We start from the raw sequence: 20747 nt of genomic DNA on the forward strand, positions 1-20747 counted from the left end.
CTTGGGTTGCTTGTTCTCGGGATCTCTCGCAGACTCACGAACAATATCGTTCTAATTAAAATTCACTAATAACTGAAACAATCATTATTTATCTCTTATATAGCGCATATTAAGTATACCTATTTTACTTAAGTCTTATTTACGATTCCATTTTTCTAGATGCAATTAACTTTTTAAAAATCCACATAATATGTTTATTTTCCCAGCATGCATCAGTATATCGAGGTGTTATGATATTTTCGCGGGAATAAACGTGACTACTGTCGTGACTAAAAGTGGTAAACAGACAGAAATGGCAGACGACACTGAACACGATGGATACGAAAGCGAAGAAGAGGTTGAAATGACAGCAGCCGATGTACTGTTGAAGTTAGAAGAGGTAAATTTACCCAGTCACTCAGTTTACAATGTAATAGCTGCCTTGGGTCAAAGTTTGTTGTTGACCTAGGCATATGCCATTCTTAGCCTGGGAGTCAATGTGATATCGTACTAAGTATATGAACCTAGTAGTATACTAGTAGTACTGTAATGTTCATATTATTATGTATTTTGTGATATGAAGTGCTTGATATCACTCTGATGGGAGGATTTCTAATAGACTTTGGGGAAGGGTACACAGTTGTAGTAGCTTGGTTTTGCCCTCTCAACCCAGACTTGTAGTCCATCACATCATGTGTCCAGTATTTGTTGTCGTAAAATTCAATACCCATACAATACAATAGTCAATACCATGCAAAATCTTTGTCTAAAAATAGGCACTACAGTGCAATACAATACCAATACACAAAACAAAATCTTTGTCAAAAAATAGTCAATACAATACCATTACAATGCAATATATTACATAAACTATTTTGGCTAAGCAATACAATGTACCTAAGCAGTACAATGCAATATAAAATCTTTATTGTCAAAAATAGGCAATTCTTAGTGTGACAATGTAATAAAAAAAAAGAAACATTTAAATAAAGGACACCTTTACACAGTACAAAGATATGAATACAATGCTTAAAATATATTTCTTTATAACTGAAAGTTTACATTGCATCAAAAATAAAAACAAACCAATCAAACCTTCAATCAGTGGTTTGGACTTTACAGTTGTTTTTACCTGTTTATGATGTCAAGATATATTATCTGTTCCTTTTCAGGCATGGTTGAATGAAAAATTTGCTCCAGAATTGTTAGAATCTAAATCTGATTTAGTAGAATGTATGTTGGAACAAATACAACAAATGGAAGAAAATTTAAGAAGATGTAAGAAAGGTGATTTCAGAATTATAATACATAGAATGGAGGTAGGTACAATATGTATTGAGAAAGTTGATGATGTGATGTAACAAAGATGCATTGAGATATTAAGTTACATCATTTTCATATTTCATGCCAAATAAGAATTATACTTTTCCTTCCTGGTATGTTTGTAGAATAAGTACACCATTAAAAAAAATAATGACATAATTGTATTTCTATCATTTCTCTCACTTGCTTCTCCAGAAATGACGCACATTTTTCAGTTGACTTTGTTCAACAAACAATTATCATTTTGTAAAATCAGATAAAGCCTGTGAAGTACAATATTTGACAACTTGTACATTTGCCAGCCTGTAATAAGATTTTATGTCTAATACAAATGTGTTACAGGTGTATGTTTTTTCCCAAATTTGTGTTTAATTTGTATGACTGTTAAAAACATCTTTTTTATTAATCCACAGCTTGACAGAATCAGGTATATAATTACCAGTTATTTAAGGATACGACTGGCAAAGGTTGGTACTTTTTTTTTGTCAGAGTTAAAAAATATTGTAAGAATGAGATCTTGCAAACACACCATCTTGAATTATGCATTGTGGGATACATCATTCCTTGCAGAATTAGCATTTATGTTTATTGCTTTTCCAGGCCTCTGGCCCATATGGTACATTTGTATATATCTTTCGTTGTATATGTGTTCTTGCAGAATTAGTCACTATTGGAACCTGTCACGTTATTTATTACTACAAATAATCAAGTTTAATATGGTTACCCAAACCCTTGTTTCCGGGTTTTCTTGCCATCACCTCATTACCAGTACTGTGACTAGAAATCATTCTACAGTCTTTTTGTCTGTATTATCATATATGTTATTTTGATGAAATAAGGTTGTGAAGAGTTTTGGACATTTTAAACAAAGTTTGGGAAAATTGCTAATGATTGAACAGTTTTTTGTTACTTCAGGTGACATGCAGAGTGATTGACAGGTAAACAACAAAAGGAAGTAATATTTCTGATCAGGCCACATTTCATTTTAAGATTTAGGCAGTGGTACATCCATATTTGGGCATAGTGTTGTATTCCATATTTGGGTATAGTATTGACGAAAGGAAGCAAAAATGACTATATTGCAAGAAATAATCGAATGTTATAATGACAGCCTGTATTGTTGAAAATTGTTGATAGTTGCAAATTTATAGTTTCTCTATTTGTCATTCACAGATAGAAAAATTTGTCCATCACATTTTAGAAAAAGAAGTGAATAAAGGCGATGAGGAACCATCCAAACTTTCAAATGAAGAATTTGTTTATGCCAAACAGTAAGTATTCTCTTATTTGTCTCAGTAACAAGTACCAAGTGAACATGTCTGTATAAACTGCTATGCTGGACAACGATTTCAAATTTGTCTATCTTCTGTCTTGCCTGGCAGCAACCACCCTGGGAATAACGCCCTCTAGTGTCAGACTTGTCTGAGTTCTAGATTCTCATTGATGAAGAATTTTGCGAATGCCTAACAAAACAATAGCATTTTACTTGAATATAAAAGCAATGTCAAAGGATGGTGAAAACATAACTTTAGATATGAAGTCTGATTTGTGTCTTTTTTTCAGATATGCAGAAAATTTAGAATCCCATTTGAAATCTGTGGTAATCAGACACATGCCACCAAACTTACAAAATTTAGACAAAGATAAAATAGGTAAGTAGCTGAGTTTTAGTTTTGTGAGTTGAAATCTCTAAACTGTAGTTTTAGTTGTAAGAGCTTGATAACAATGAACAAAGTGTACTGTCTGGTCTGTTGGGAAGGGTGACATTTGGTTTAGGTCAATATATCTAGAAATGGATTGTATGTTATACCATAGGTTTTAGAGCGAGACTGGTGACCCCTCCAGTTGGTTTCATGTCAATACACCTGTTGCATGTACATGTACGTATTGCTAACAGTATGTATGTCAGGCCCAGGCTTGGTTGGTGACCTCTGCATTATGTATGATGTCAATTTAACCATTGCATGTACACTTGGATTTTCAAAGTGAGGCTGGTGACCTATACTATGTTGAATTCAATATGCCAATTGCACAAGTTAATAGTACACTGGGTATGGTGTGCATGACCTCTGTACACAAAGTACTGCAAAATAAAAGGACAGCAAGTAAACATCAAGGCCCTGGATAGATTATTATTCTCTGATCATAACTTTGTGAATGTATTGTCGTGGTTTGTATACCAATGTATGTAATTTTGTCTGTATTTATTTATTTATTTATTTATTTATTTAGCACCAAGACCAAATCTGGACAGTTATATATTTCTTAAAGTAAATGAAGACCAGGAAGGTGTTATGGTAGAAGAAGAAACAGACGAACATGAGTAAGTTTGACTTTTTATGTGTCGTAAAATGTTTACATTTGGTGTAGATTTGAATAGAAGTAATATAATATTAGACAGGGAAATGATTCAGTGCATTGTGCTTCATGGACAAAACCATCATATTTTTGATGATTGCTCAAAGGGAATACAAAAATATTTGGTTATATGGAAACACTTGAGATGTATTAGGATCATGGCTGTCAGAATGTTAAATTATAGATACGTGTACAGATGTATATATATTGAATGTCTAATGTACAAATAAAAGAAATTTAGTAATTAAAATATAACAATTAGAAAATGTTCACATATAAATAGTTACTTTTGACCTGACCCAGTGACTGGCCAAAATCCTTATTTTAATATACCGAAAGAGTTGGACAGCGCCCTCTATACCTTACACTGTTATTTCATTTGTTTTTAATGTGGCTTGCACATGTCTGTATTTTTGTTTTGTTCATTGTAACATTCATTATTTTCTTGTTATAAAACTTTTATTTCTTTTGTACTCAGTGGCTCTTTTGATAATTTTTCTTTTCTTTTCTCTTTACAGAAACGAAGTCATAAACTTAGATAAAGGAGGTCAACATATAATGAGATACAAACCAATATACAAACTTGTAGAAAATTCAGCAGTTTCTTTGATATAAACCTAGTCAAAGGTAAAATTGAATTTTTTCATAAATTTGTTCACATTTTACCAAATAGGCAGTCAAAATTATTGCTAAATTTTATTGTTTTGATATTGTACAGAATTATAATCAGTGGACATTCTGGTTTTGTCAGCCAAATTTTTATTTTGATCTGAAAAGACTCCCAAAATTTCAAAAATCAGACATATCTTGTAATGTAAACATAATTATGATTATGACTAGTTATCTGTACATTGTAGTTGTTTCCTAACATTGTAAGAAGTGTCTGAGAAGTTGAAAAAGATAAAGTATTTGAAAATGAACTCGTAGGTTAGTTACAATCATTGCAGAACTTATCTATCGATTGAGTAAATCTGAACGACAATTTACCAGTAAGCTGGCATGTAAAAATTTCGATAAACGGTGCCAACTAGGCTCATTTATAAAATGCACTGTCACTCAGCCGTCAACTTGAAAGGGGTTCCCCAGTGCATGAGGGTGTCCTGACATGCTGTACCTCTTTCCAGCTCTGGCCATACACCCCTACCAGAGCTGGTACCCCCCCCCCCCCATCATACAGCCTAGGTGCCAACAACAACAATTAATCTTATCAGTTCTGATAATAACAACACATTTCATCATACACAGCATACACAGACAAACTTCCTGTCTGTCAGACACTAGATTGCTTGAGGAATTTGAAAAGATAGAAGTGTTTCAAATGGGCTTGTTGACTACGCACAACCATTGCAGAGCTTATCTGTTATATGCTTCAATCTGAACATGAATTGACCAGTAAGCTGACGTGTATAAAAAAAATGTCTACGACAGTGCCCAGAAGTATTAATCTTATCATAATACATGATGAAACATTGTATCAATTGTCGGTTTTGATGATAACAACGCATTACGTCACACTCGGCATACGCAGACAAACTGTCTGTCTGCCTGTCATATAATGTATTTGTTATCGAACTGATGTTTTTCCTAAATGACGAGATGCAGACATGCTTGCACCATTAAGTAAACATTCAAATGCCTATTTCTCATAAACTACTGTCCAGACAAACACTAGAGAAGTTCTACAATGGTTGTAATGGTCTGTAAGGTACACCGTGACAGGCACCCTCACACATCGGTCAACACCTCTCAGAGAGGAAGCTGGTGAGGGTGAAGTGACATGATGTATCTCACAGTCTAAGGTTGTAAAGTTTGATTTGTGGGAAGAAAAACGCTTGTGTGTTATTTTAAAATTTCCAATATTTATATGAAAGGTTAATTATTATTAGAATTTTGATACTTCCAGTGAGACATTTTTGTAATATTTAACAAAGATCACCACATCCATTGATATAATTTAATGTTTATATGTCAAATACAGCTGTTGTTTTTCTCTCAAGTTGTACATCTCGCTCAGACAAAGTCACCATGATATTGCTCGGAATCTTGTGAGATTAGGGAGACTGCTCTAGTTTCAATCAGCTGAGTCAGCAATTTCAACTTTGACCTGATGTCAACAGCGGACAGCGTCCTTGTAGCACTATCTGAACTTTGACCCTTGATGACATCATCACACTGTCGGTTCAGATTTCTTATTTTGCATAGCGTGTCATGATCTGTCTTATTTGTCCGTGTAACAGTTGCAGCCATCTAAAATAACCATTGCAAACAACTTCCAGGCTCCCTGGAATGTCAAATTAACAGATACTGTATATCAGAATGGTGTGTTTTGAGTCAAAAGTTCATCCCTTGGAAAACTATTTTGAAAGTGAATCAAAGATGTGTCCCATGAAATCTGAATCTGTATCTCAAATTATAAAACTAAATTGGTAATTAAAGGAAATGATATCAGTAAAGTGAAGCTATTAGTGTTGATATCTGGCAACCAGAGTTGTTTCTGAGATGTATAAATATCTTTCACATACTTTTTGGTGACATAGTTTAGCCTGTAAATATTTATTTTAGGCAAATAGACACCCCTCCTTACCCATCAATGTTTGTTAATAGGCTAATTAATAGAGAAAAGGGAATCATGATATATTACGTTCAAGTTCGTGATAACCTTTGCAACTCCTGTTAGACAATTCTGAAATGTGTTATATTCTTCAAAATTACTCATGGCGTTAGTTGCACTTGAAAGGTATCTTAGAAATGCTGCATATGTGTGTTGTTAGCTGCCAACTTTTATCCTTCACTTGTTTTGAATTGTTTGTCTACTCCTCAGTGTGCACTAGCAGAACAACTGTGAAAGTATGTGTATGGGGTCAAAGGTTACATTGTGAATCTGTTTTCTACCACGTCTAGTTCTGGTTGTACAGTTACCTCTCTGACCTGTGAGTTAAAGGATGATTAAAGTTGGCTGTGGATAGCCCTGGTATGCGGAAAGTTGAAGAGTATCATATTGTTTTGATGTGGAATACCAGATGTTCAGAAATCAAGATGAAAACAAAAAAAGAAAAAGCCCTTTTTAGTATCCATGTTGTTGACATTGTATAGTTAGCCATGTCAAACAATTTTGAGCAGTGCTTACCAAATATTTGCTTGATTCATCATTCTGAAAATAAATGCCACATTCAAGACACTGTTGTTGTTTTTTGTTTGTTTTTATTGCTTTTGATTTTGTTGATTTTGTTGTTGTTGTTGTTGTTGTTGCCGCCGCAAATAACTGTACATTTCTCATGATGTCCTGCCAAGAGCTCATTAGTAAAAATTGACATACATTGCAAATACAAACTGTATCAACCAAAAATTGATGACACTTTCATACATGCAAATGTAAAAATGCATTCATGAATACTGAGAGTAATATACCTGATAGAAGTGTGGTTGAAGAATTTGTTTGATGTCAACTTTAATGAAGATGTCAGTTTATGAGATGTCATGGGTCGGTGCTGGTACGATATGTGTCAGTAATCGTAAGTTGCATCCATTATATTTTGCCACAATTTTCATGATTTACCCCCATTTATTGCGATATTTCAAAACAAAAAATATGGGGTTGGGGGGAGTAGGGCCTACATTAAAATGGCCTCGTATTTGGTTGTCATGGTGATTAAAAACAGCTGATATCAGTAAGACTTTCCAATTTCAAAAATCTATTTAAACATATGGTTTTTTTTGTAGATAACTGAACTGTACTAATTTATATTGTTAGATAAATGATCTGTTAAAGTTAAGTTTTCTCTGATTTCATATGTGCTCTGTGACCTCTTGACCTCAAACTAAATGAATAATTAGGTGACAGATGGTTAAAGTGGTCATATGGATGAGAATTTGGTATTAATTTTGGATTTTTCATTTATAAAACTAATTCACTATATTTTTCTACTTGAAACAATGTGAAACTACATATACCAAGTCCAAGTTTGTAACTCAGTGTGAAACAACATTTCCCAAGTCCATGTTTGTAACTCAATAAATTGCCAAAAATTAACAATTATGTGAAATGTTTGTTATTGTAAGCTCAATAACAAACCTTTTTTACACATTTTTAGCTTTTGCAATTTATTGAGTTACAAACAAGGACTTGGTCTGTATTGTGTCAGTGATTTTAGGAAACCATGGTTAAGATTGTTTTGTAAATTAAAAAATCCAAAATAAATACCAAATTCTCATCCATATGGCCACTTTAATATTTACCCCCGCTGTTTGTGGTGGCTGCAACCCCAGAATTTAATTATGTTGTTTTTTTATGCTTTTGTGAATTTTAAGATCATGTTTTTTTTGTGGTTTTGTGAATTTTATGGTGTTGGTGTTTGTGGTTTTGAGGCCAAGTCAATTATTTCATTTTAGTACATGATAACATGGACATATTGATTTCTCATAACCTAAATATAAACTCTGGTCATTGTGTTAAGACATCAAAAAAATATTGAGGACCAGGCACTATTGTAAATTTGAGTTTTATACGTCCATTCTGACTTATTGATTGCCTGTAAGTAACTCTACTAAGACCTGGGGAAGCATAGCTGAGGTTAATACAGGGTTTGATGTTGTCAGTAAAAGTACGTAAAATCACAGTGGTATGTTATGAGCAGATTTCTAGGGTTGCTTTAAGTCATAGTATCAGCTGTGCATGGTAGGAACATGTACTTGCAAGCTGTGTGGGCGGAAATGAGGCAAGGCCACTAATATTTAGTCATAGTTCTACAGATTTGCATCCGTTGAAATGGTGTAATATCAGTCAGGAAAACTTGATTTTGTAGCTGTTGGTAAATTATTTTCTAAAGTTCATCATAAAATTACGTACTCAGGTACAGAGAAAAGAGATAATTAAGTATCTGTTGGTCTTCCATGTTTATTGGAGACTTGTCACTATTTCACAAATTTGAGAATAGAAAAGAAACAAAAGTGGTTTTTTGTGCAAATTCTCCTTAAAATAAATATTCCTAGATTGACAAGTAAATATTTTTATACTGAAAATTCAACTGAAATATAACTTGCAAGAATTTTAAACTGAAGTAAAATAATTTCACAAGTATGTATGAAACAGTTGTGAAATTTATGATTCACACCTTGCAGTGATTTCAATCACTAAAATAAAAATTTATCTGAACTGAAATTTTTAAGTTTTTCAAAGTGAAGTAAAAAAGATGTCCACATATTTGTGAAACAATAGTCTAGTTCCTGATGGACTGGACTGTATTCCGATTTTACACTCAGTAATGTGTGAAGATAACATAGTGTAAAATCAGAGTACTTTCCGTCAGGAACTAGACTATGAAACAACTAATAAACTTTGTATGGTGTAATTAGAGCTGAAGGAAGCCCAGTGGCTTATGTTGTATGATATGTATTTGATAAGAGATCTGGTATGTTGTAGTTTGGTTTCAGTAGTCAGCTGACGTCAATGGGAGAGTGTATTGTTTGCACGTATTTCTTGGACACACGCAGAGACAGCTGGACCTCCGTGTATTCACCTGTGTGACATTTTGACATTTGACAAATATCATTTTAGAAAATTAACGTTCCCCCAGACTTTTACTGTAATTATTTCATCAAACAGAGTTGTCAATTTGAGTTTATAAAATCTGAAATGTGCAACTGTCCACAAATGAAAGTTTTGTTTTAGGCTAGCTTTCTCTAGAGGGCGCTGTTCATCTGTGTCATGTTGGTAGGTGGGGTGATAAATAAATTAACCGCTCGTTGAACCTGGATTACATCATACAACTGGCAATAGAATTTCATATGCAAAGACAGTTGTCACCAATGTCACCTTCATTAATATTGCATATTTAACCTACATCTACCTAACATATCCAAGTGCATTCTTTATTTCATCATTTCCAAGAATATATTAGAATCGGGATCACCAACATTTTAATGTTTTTTGTTGATGATATAGATGTATACAAATAAAATGTGGGATTAGTTTCATATTTAAGAAAATTGTAAATGTAAAAACTTTGCCCAAAATTACTAAATACGATGTAATAATGAGTTTAAAGTAGACAATGCAAATAATGTAACTGGAAACTTGATACTAGTCAGTGACAGATATTTCAGACAATATGTCAACTGAAATAATATACCTCAGCTGTAAAACGAGATGTTTGAATTTTGTCAACATTTTCATATCAGCTGTGTCAGTTTCATTTTTTTCACAGTATGGAATATTTGCTTGATAATACTCAATCAGTTTTGGATAGAAGACAATATGCTAACATCAAACTTAAAAAAAAATATAAAATTTATTTTAAAATTTTCAATGTTTATACATTACATTACAATGATGAGATGTACATATTATAAAACAGATAAAAATAACAACATAAACACAAAACAGAAACAGAAACATGACAGCTTGGAAAAAAATGTTACCTTTTTTTTTTGGGGGGGGGGGGTATATTACAATCAATGTTCAACAGAAACAACCATTTTAATTCATACATATTCATATTGTTTCTCCTTTTGACAATAGCAAATTATACCAAACAGATGTCTGATCTCTTTTCTCTATGTAAATGTAAACAGTAGGTACTCTTTGAAATCAGGAAATATTTGCCCCATCAACGTGTGAGGGAAATTGCTAAGGAAAGATAGATTTGATGTGATAATATCTCCTTTTCAATGCTTGTAGTTTTCAATGCAATGTCAACAATGTGCTGACATGCAAAAATTTGACAAAATGACTGCCTTTTACTTTTAGTAATTATGTTGATATGGGTCGGAAAAATAATATCACTCAACTGAGGTCAGATGGAATGAATGGAAAGGTGTTTTAATGATATATTGTTCAGGGCTTGTAGTGTTCAATATCAACACATTGCTGTTGCCCGACATGCAACAGTTTGGCAAAATAGCTAAGTATTGTAACGACAAAATTACTGCTAATTTGAAGAAAAAAAAACATTATTGACAAAATTTTGATATTGGTCTGATAATTGATATTGCTAAGTCAAAGTCAGATGGAAAGAACATCTTGAAATACATTTAATTTGAAAGCAGGTACTAATTCATGTATTTTTAAAACAAGATGGCGTTAAATCTTTATTCTAAGCACCTGGGAAAGTGTTTGCCAATGTGTAAGTATTTGCTTCACGTTTCTGTTTGTTGATGAGAAGTATGCTCTTTGTAGAACCATGTTGCCATACCAACTGAGGACCCCTATGATCCTGTTAATTAACACAAGTACCAAATCAAGCAGTTTTATTTATTCAAACACTTAACACATAATGAAAATGCTAAAACGTGTTTATTTAGCACTGATTACAAGTAAGTAATTTGATACAACTAATTTGATATGGGGTACACAATTTATTTGAAAGGGAAAAGCTTTGTGGACATGATGAGGTCAGATAAAGTTCACTCAACACAGCTAGAAGCTCAACCCAGTTTTCTATACAGTCATGTAGGTGACCTACATGTGATGAACTGTCTACCAGGTTTTGCTAGGGGTATCTCAAATTCTGCCAACTCGGCAAATGTATTCCAGATTGAAAATTCTATAGAAAAAAAGTACTTATTATATAAGTCATCATCTGTGAATGAAAATATGAATTTCTGTGTCATTATTTGATATGAATGAAGTAACAGCTGGCATTTCATATTTTTGCAAATTTATTTGAATAATCAACCAACTAATCTAAAACACAGGTGAACACAAATTTGAGGATTTTGAAAAACTCAAATGCCCTGCATCCTGAACATTCTTACTTTTTTGATCTAAAGAATTAAATATCTCGGTGAAAAATCATTTTAATACTAGAAATATTATGATAAATCAGTAAAGATAAAATACAAATAAAATAGCTTACTTTTCACCAGATTGGCTGTAAAAATGACATGTGTCAGTGAAATGCTATGTTGCAGTGTATATTGTAAAAAGCACCTGGATGGTAGCGTCTTGAATTTTATTTTAATGATAAAAATGAACACATGCAATTTAATATCCTTTCCGGTCTTGCATTTCTTGAAATTTAGTGACTTTTTTGTCCACAACATGAACTGGACACCCACCCTTCTAATTTGTTTATTGTTGGAATGTATTGTACTCATTTTGCGCTATTTACACACATAAGCTCAAGGTTTCAGGAGATTTCAGGTACAAAGATGTTCCAAGTCAGGATATATATATCAAGTTGGTGTTGTGAGAGAGAGTTTCAGATGATTTCAAATAGGTTTCCTAAGTCAGGACAGTTTCAGATTTATCTTGACACCAAAAACCACAGGATGAACATTTGTAAATGTTCAACATCCAAATATAAGAATTTCAGATTTATAGCATTCAATATTTTTATTTGAACATGTACTTGGTATGGCTAACCTGTCACTACTGACCAGAATGCTGATGACTTGTAGAATGTGAACACCACTGAATGAAAGATGGCCAGTGGTCACTTGATATGATGGCCTAATAAATGTCATTAGATGCCTTAATATATACATGCCATATTCCTCCCCATGTCAGGCAGATTACCATCAGGTCCTCAAGGCATAAATACCCAGATTGGAGGCAGTAAAATATAATAGTTTATTAATAATATGGTACTTATCTATTAAATCGTACAATAATAATCAAATATGTGATATATACAGCTTGTCACATGATGTATAGTCACGATAGAGTACTTTCCACAAGCTTTACTAGTTATCTCAATCTGATTAAACATCTACATTAAAGTAGGTAGATGTCTTTATTTACCTCTAATTCCATCACTTTGCGTCATTTGTTTTTTTCCCGGTGACCGACACCTTCCCACGTGGTGATCACTCAGAACAAAACAAACGATACAAAGTGATGGAAATAGTGGTAAATAAAGACATCTTCTCGTACCTGCTTTCACCACATCAGATTTTATTCAGATTGTAGTTATCTGGTCTAGTTAGTTTTATCTGAAAGATGCTGAAAACACAACTGTGGATATTTTGTCTGCATGTCTCCAAATGATAGGTATGACCTCTCATTCATGTGCTCCTCAGCTGGAAGAACAGATAAGTTGATATTCTTTGGTACATGTACAGGGACTGACAGGGAGATATTAAGACAAGCATATGACTGGACATTCAGACAGACAGACAGACAGACAGATGAATGGACTTACAGACAGACATGGTGGACAGAGTGGACAGACAGACAGGTGGATGGATATACAGATCGACACAGACAGTGGACAGACAGGTGGATGGCAAAGACAACTTGGCAGATAGAGAGAAACAATCCTAGCAACGGACAAGTGTACTGAAACTGATTGTCAGATAGATAGACAAACAGATAGACAGACAGACAGACAGACAGACAAACAGACAGACAAACAGATAGACAGACAGACAGACAGACAGACAAACAGATAGACAGACAGACAAACAGATAGACAGACAGACAGACAGACAGATGGTGGACATACAGATATACAGACAGATGGTGGACAGACAGGTGGATGGCAAAGACAAGTTGACAGAGAAACAACCCGAGAGACAGACAGATAGACAGAAGAATAAACTGCAAACAGACAGTCAAGTACTAACTAACTGATAGAGAGACAAATAGGCAGACTGACACATGGCAGAAAGATATAACCTCACAGACAGGCAGCATGAGAGGCAAACTATCAGATATTAGTCTATAAAAACAAACTGACAGTCATACATCAGTATTTAGGTAACATGTGGAGATGGTGGCAATGCCATATGCTTCCTAGTTAGCATACAGTAGACCATTTGTCATTCATACATCATTTACCCAGAAATGACAAAGAGCGATCAGCTTCATTTGTTACCTATTAAAACTATCATATTTTATTCCACATGTACACCACATGGCAACCAATGATTGTAAACTGTTACCTTCTAGTTTAGACATATTTTGTTTAAACAGCCTGGTATCAATAAACTGTACTGTTTCTAGTGGGTGTGTCATCAATTTGCTCATAAAGAGGAGAATTAGCCCACAAACAAATTACCTGGGATAGTCAATGAGATACTGACCTAGCTGTGGTACGTACAAAATACAATTGATTTGTGACCAGGTACAGTGTTATCTGATGCTAAAATAGAGGCAAAAAATTGACTAAATTGTAGATGTAGTTGTGAAAGCATTCATAAGAAGCCATATTCATTGTGTTAATGTATGACATTAACACAATGAATACGGAATGCATACGAAAAAATTGGGAAATATGTGCCATAAAAAGTTAAATATTTTTGCAGAAATTTTCCTGGAAAACATTGAAATACAATTGCAACAGAAAAACTTTAATTCCTCAGACAGCGTTATTTGTTGTGCAAACATGCAAAATGAAGTAAATATTCAACATGTACATGAGCTGTCTAGAAATCCACTTTTCATACCTGTTTGCCAAAGCTAACAATGTTTACTTTCAATCCTATGATGAAAGAAGCCAACCCTTTGTCAAAGAGAAAACACGTGGTTGTTCACTAATTCATCACATCTGAACAGAATTTCATTTCATTACAGCACAATAATTGCGTCATTTTATAGCTCAAATAAGTATATAGAAAGAAACTGCAATTAGTCATTTTATTTGACGTCGGCATCTGAAAGAGAAAGAAATTGTATATATTGTAGGTACCTGGCGATTGTCTGAACTCAAAAGCTTGTATTGAAAATTGAAGGTTTACTTAGTTCTTATACCATTCTTGTACCATTTTCTAAAATCGAATTTCTTGATTAAATACACTCACATGAAGGCAATGAACACCTAAATCTATCAAAAGTAATCATATTTCTCCTTGTCGACACTCTCATTTTGACTCTCATTTTTCAGGTGCTGAGACTTTTTGTTAAAACATGGCCGCCAATAAATTGTATCAGGTAACATTCTGATATTTTGAAAACTACAATTTATTACTGTATTGTAATAAAATGTGAATGAAAATCTACCAAAGTTCCCATGTCATTTTACCTGGGTTCCCAAACAAAATTACCATAGACTCTCTGGGGAAACACTCGGCCATTTTTACTCCGTTCTGTTACCAGGGTTCCCCAATCTTGGCAAAAATATTGAATAACAATTGTAAAATAGTTACACTTATGTTTTGAATAACTTTTTATAAAATTTTAATCATTATGACCAATAAATATAATTAATTTTACCAAGAATTTCATAGTTGAGAATCAAAGTTGTAGATCAAACAAATATAATTTTTTATAACCCGCAAATTTCAGGATTTTGTCATCGCAATTAATAATGGTCAAAAAATGATGTTTCAGATTTGCAAATATGTGGCAGTATTCAGGCAGCCCATGTAACAAATGAAATTTTGTAATATTTTGTGGAAAAACCATTTATAGTAACACTTCCTGTTATACGTCAGAGGTTTGGTAATATGTTGGTCCACTTTTTCCACAAAGTGAACATGGGTATGGTCATCAGAAAATTTTCTACTAGCAAGAAATTTATGATGATGGCAGGATGTGTTCAAAATTTGAATTTAAGTAGAATAGAAGAATCCAAATACCTCTCTTTTTAACATCAATAAAAACTTGATAAATGTTCTCTGTTTAACACAGTTAAAAAGTGTGCTGACATTTTGGGGAATAAGCCTTCCAAGAACCGAGTCTTCATACTGTTTACTGAAAGTGTTGGAAAGATATTTTTAACATCAAATTAGTTGACTACCAAAATAACTCAAATTCATCCATATTGATTAATTCCTCAGACAGTGTTATTGTATCACTTTGTTTAACATTTGGTTTAGTTGATCAAAATAGTTCAGGATATCTTGAAAATTTATTGGTTCTTTTTGACGACCACACATCCATTCATTCATATTTTCTCATTTCTGATCTATGGCTTCGCTGTTTCAAATGTACTCATTAACCAAAAAATCTCTGAAACTGTTAGAAATGCATACTAGCACCATTAATAATCCATATTTGGTGAGAAATGGTAAGTATTCATGATAAATATCCATATTTGGTACAAATTGATGAATATTCATGATGTATACCCATATTTGGTTGTGGAATTGTTCATCCTTTGATTGGAGCCTACTGTTCTGATCGATGTCCTTGCAAGAATAATTAATATCGGAGTCAAATAGTAAATATTTGTGGCCAAGTCTGAAAACGTGAACAAATATTTGTAAAACTTGTACACATGTACATTGTATAAAGTGGTTACCTTGTGGTTTATCAAAAAATACGGTTTTTGATAATCCAAGAAGATAATTCTTTGTGTGTTTGGTAATTGACCTGTTTTATGTTGTTGTTGTACAATACAACCTCGATTTCCACAGTGTCAACTGTTGTATAAATGTAACCTATTTCACAAAGTTCATTTGTTTTTATCAAAATACATTTGAAAGATGAACCGTGAAAAAATCAAATTTTTGTACAATTTTTCTTTTAAGATGATCATTCAAAAATGACTGTATACTTGGAAATAAATGGCCCATCCTTGTAAATTATTTGCAAGGCTTTGAATTCTGGTAATGTGTGTCACAATACCATGACATAAGTTTAGCTTGCATGTTCCCTATTTATTTGGCTAGTATGTTGTAGCACTGCTTACGTTTTCCCTTTATCCTTTGCTTTCTCTCTGTAGATATTGCATACCATGCCAATGTAGAGATGTGTAGCCGGCTTCTTTCTAAATATCCAGAAACAGAATCTTAAAAAAACAGACATTGTACCGCCTACGCAGATTTTGTACCCATAATCATGTAATGCTTATTTTACATGATAGGAGAATTTGAAAACTACAGCAAAAAAGACAGACAAAGAATTCCAAGGACATGTACATGTTTGAAGTGCATTGATTCTCACTCGGCCATTGTTTGACATCATCTCAATATCTCACGTGGCCATTGTTTATTACTTCATCTCAGTTTCTTTGTAGTTGTGTTGATTTTCGTGTGGCCAGTGGCAAGTGTTTAACATCACCTAAGTCTCTCTGTACATAGACCCTCACCAACCATTGTGAAGGGTCTATGCTCTGTAGTCACGTTTTCATTATCACGTGGCAAGCGTTTACGATCAGCTCAGTCTCTTTGTATAAAGACCCTCACCAAATGTTGGTGGAGGGTCTATGCTCTGCAGTCACGTTTTTCATTATCACATGGCAAGTTTTTAACATCACCTAAGTCTCTTTGTACTACCAGGTAATCATATAAATTTTCATGATTTTATCATGTGGTGGGTGCACGTGATCTTAGGCTGTTTGTAGCTATAACATCAGTTATAGTGCAAAGAAATCCTTCACAAATAACTTACAATAGATCATAAAAAGAACAACTAAAATGGGATTATAGGTACATTGATTTCTGTCTGTATTATCTTTGTGAAAACAATAACAATAACAGCAAGGTTTTGGAAGATCTGATGAAGTCATATTTAATAGTAACCATGTATAGGGCACTCACCCAGGGTTGCATCATACTGAGTATCAGGTGTTTGCCAGCAGATCTCTTTCATATGAATTTATTGATGATCATAAAATGAAGAAAAGGTCATTTTCATTACAAGACAATCACCGTAATGGTTAGAAAGTTTTGAGGGTTTTCAGTCATGTTGATGAGCATGTGCAGACCCTGGTTTAACAGTCCATCTGGATAGTTCTTTAAGTATATAAACACTTGTCTCCCAAGAAGTCCAATAAGGGCCATCCTTCATGGGTTCAGTGTCAATGCATGAGGAAACTGGAGTACCTGGGGTGAAAACCAGCATTGTTCAGTAGAGTCAACCTGAACGACACTCTTCTAACTTACAAAAAAGTGTGGTAAATTTAATCAAACCCTGAATGAGTTCGAACCCCGATCGTAGTGGTAAGACTCAGAGGCAAGTGGTTTAACCACTCGACCACAGACAACCCTTTAGACAACTCTAACAATAGCTATTTCAGTGAAAACAAAAGGAGTAGTATTGATTGTCTGGTTCCTATGTATGGGGATATCAGAAAACAACGGTGTCATGTTTTGGCATTGAGCAGACAACAAGAAACAATTTAGGGATCAAAGTTTAGTATTTGTATACGTGAAACAATGGTTCTGACATTATTTCTGATTGATATGGAACTAATTTGGCAAAGAGAAATCACACCAAAGACTTATCATCACTGCTAACATTTGTCTTGTAATTTGTTTGCTGTTTCCATGGTAACTTGAGTCCTGTTCTTGGTCTCGTGATCATGTGAGTGATTTTTTCTATGATTTGGAGCATTTCTGTGAAAAGTACAATTAAATTGATGCTATGGTTATTGTGTTGATATTTCAAGTATTTTACCCTTTTGACATTGATATTACGAATACTGTATTGTTTTTATAGATGAAAAGTGGATGTTCTCAGCAAAACTCAACTCAGATTTTGGTTTGATTGAAAATTATTTACATAGTGAACTGAACAAATATGTTGTATATTATTGTGATGGCCACTGGACTCAAGGGGGAGGGGTTGGAAGATGTATCTGTCAGGCTTATTTAACCACATTACCATGATTTTACGTCATCATGCACATGTATGAATGGAATTGTACATCCTCGGAATACATGAACCAACAATGAGAACATGCAGTACAAGTAGGAGAAGAGGTAGGAGGACAGTCATCTATCATGTACCACTGAAAATGTGTCCTCTGAACATGTGACTGCCATGTGACTGCCATGCACCTCACCTAACAAGGACAACTTGTCGTTGTAAATTACGGTCGTTGACCCATATATAACCATTTCCAAATTAGGGACTTTAAAAATGAAGTTATCTGAAATTCTTTTTGATTCTAAATAAATGTTAGCTAGACAGATGGGCCAAATTTGTGATTTTTGTGTGATTTTTGAAGCAGAGAAAAAAAGCCGCAAAACTTAATCAAACAGGTGGTGCTAATTAGAAGAATAAAGTTGTAGATGATTCTGTGTCCCTCCAATGTGTCTGACTACCCTTTCGCTATAAATGGAATCTTCTACATCTTGCACAAGAATAATTATGATCATTATCTGTCCAACATGTTCAGACAGTGACACTGCTCAGTTCATTAAATTGGTCTCCTGCACCCCTGAGCCTTGGAAATAGTTTGTGTTCAATATTAAATTTGCATCAGTTTTTGTCTCAATTTAATACTAACATTCTTTTTAAAACTGTTTTAAGTTCCTTGTTTGCAAATTCGTGAAAGAAATTCATGAAATTTAAAAAAAAATGATAATCAGAATATTTGTGAGTCAGTTTTCATTTGGAGTCTCATTTCTTTGTCACAGAGTTTCACCAATCTCATTCCAAACAAAGGAATTTAGATTGATCAACCATTTCTTGACAAATTTAAAGATATTGAGGTGGGAAAGGAAAGTCCTGTATAAGTGCTTTTGCCTAAAGAGTATGAACCAGAAATAGGAGAGTGACTCAAAATGCAAGAAATATTCCTCCAGTCTCTTGAAGAACAACATAGATAACACAGTGTCAAAGCTGGTGAGATGGTGATATCACAAAGTGTGTGTCTAGCCTAAAATTAATTGTTAATTACTGAAATTTAAGACTTAAATGAAATGGTTTAAAGTTTCCTTCGTACTATAACTGTCATTTCTATAACATCCAAACTTAAAAATATGATTATGAACTGAAAGCATTACCAACATATACACAGACAGTTACTTTTTTTTTCTTTTACCATTTTGAAACCGTTCAATCAACCCATCAGTTGTTAGGTATGCAATCAGAAAAATGATAGATTCACACTTAGATTAGTCTAGTCCCTATAAGGTATCGTTACAATTAACACATCCATTCACCGAGACCACATTAACATCCAGACTACATGTACGTTCTGTGTTCTGTGCTTGTGAAAGATAGTCTAAGACTAGTAATTCCAATCGTTGCTGCCCATCTATATATGTTGATTCTGCCATTGTTCACTCAATCTGATGTACAATTAATGTTATGCAAAATAAGTAGTGAATACCCAAGGACAATTGAAACCAGGGGGGTCAACACCCGCACAGATGTCGACCTATGATGGTAACCTTGCTCAGAAGCTTCTGTGACACATTGGAACAAATCACATGCATGGCTGTATCAGGAATTAACAAATGTAAAGAATATATTAACATTTAATTTTTGGACTACTTACTTACAGACATTTCAGTATGTATACCTGTACATAATACATATGTAGACGTGTTCTTACTCCATTCAGTTTGATATCTTGATTTTATTTTGAGCCAAGAATTACAGGACAAATTATCCATTGATATCACTCTGCCTCCTGTCCTCAACACAGCTCCCCTCCCAGACCTCAACACACATACCTCCCAGACTTCAAGATACCTCCCTCCCAGAAATCAACACACCTCCCCTCCTGCAGACCTCAGTACATTTCCTTCCCAGACCTCAACACACCTCCCCTCTCAGACCTTAGATCAACACACCTATCCTCCCAGACTAGACACACCTTTCCTCTTAGACCTCAACAACCCCCAACTACTAATCTATTTCCATCTCATACATAGGATTGCTTTGTCACTAACTCCTACTCCCAACCATGGTTTTAAAGGACAAAGAAGTTGAGCTTTATCATCTGATTCCATTGTTTTGTACAAGTTGTAAAACTTTTACCAGCAATACTCTGTAAAGTATACATGCAAAACTCCAACTTCCAAATCTCTTCAGAAAGTAAACTCACCAACTATGCTTAACTTAAAACAATAAGATCATATCAAACGGTTCAACAAAAATGGAAACAAACTCTTAGCCATCTGATTGGCTGGTAAGTGAACTGAAACTAGCTATAGGGGATACATGTAAAGTGATTCTAGGAGAGCCTGTGCTGAAGTGTACAAATGATGGTTTGTCACCTATATATAATGGAATCTTCTATAATGTAGCAAGTCTGTCAGCTGTTTGCTGTATCAGCTGCTGGCTGTGATTGTAGAAACCACCACAGGGGCGTGTATTATTGCTTAGATTTCCGTTTTCTTAGGAAAATATCATACGAATCTTGCTGCTACAAATGTATCGATCTATAGTACTACGTATACTATACAGGTATACTCTTTCCCTATACAGGTAGGAATATATATTCAAAAGGTTGTTATATTTAGTCTGT

General features: G+C 34.0%; 1 protein-coding gene across 2 annotated transcripts in view; it reads left to right on the forward strand.

Annotated features, from left to right (window-relative positions):
- Positions 1-20747, forward strand: part of LOC144446766 (DNA replication complex GINS protein SLD5-like) — a 44259-nt gene that overhangs the window by 225 nt on the left and 23287 nt on the right. The window contains exons 2-9 of one of the 2 annotated variants that reach the window (XM_078136597.1): positions 207-379; positions 1152-1298; positions 1716-1769; positions 2476-2573; positions 2866-2954; positions 3535-3625; positions 4179-4287; positions 6562-6751. In XM_078136597.1, coding sequence (XP_077992723.1) covers positions 207-379; positions 1152-1298; positions 1716-1769; positions 2476-2573; positions 2866-2954; positions 3535-3625; positions 4179-4275 — 749 coding nt within the window. In that variant the 3' untranslated portion in view covers positions 4276-4287; positions 6562-6751. Of the gene's footprint in view, positions 1-206; positions 380-1151; positions 1299-1715; positions 1770-2475; positions 2574-2865; positions 2955-3534; positions 3626-4178; positions 4288-6561; positions 6752-20747 lie in introns of those variants that run through there. The other variant, XM_078136598.1, reaches the window with a different exon arrangement.

This window comes from Glandiceps talaboti, chromosome 15 (genome assembly GCF_964340395.1).
Source record: "Glandiceps talaboti chromosome 15, keGlaTala1.1, whole genome shotgun sequence".
Taxonomy (NCBI): Eukaryota; Metazoa; Hemichordata; class Enteropneusta; family Spengelidae; genus Glandiceps; species Glandiceps talaboti.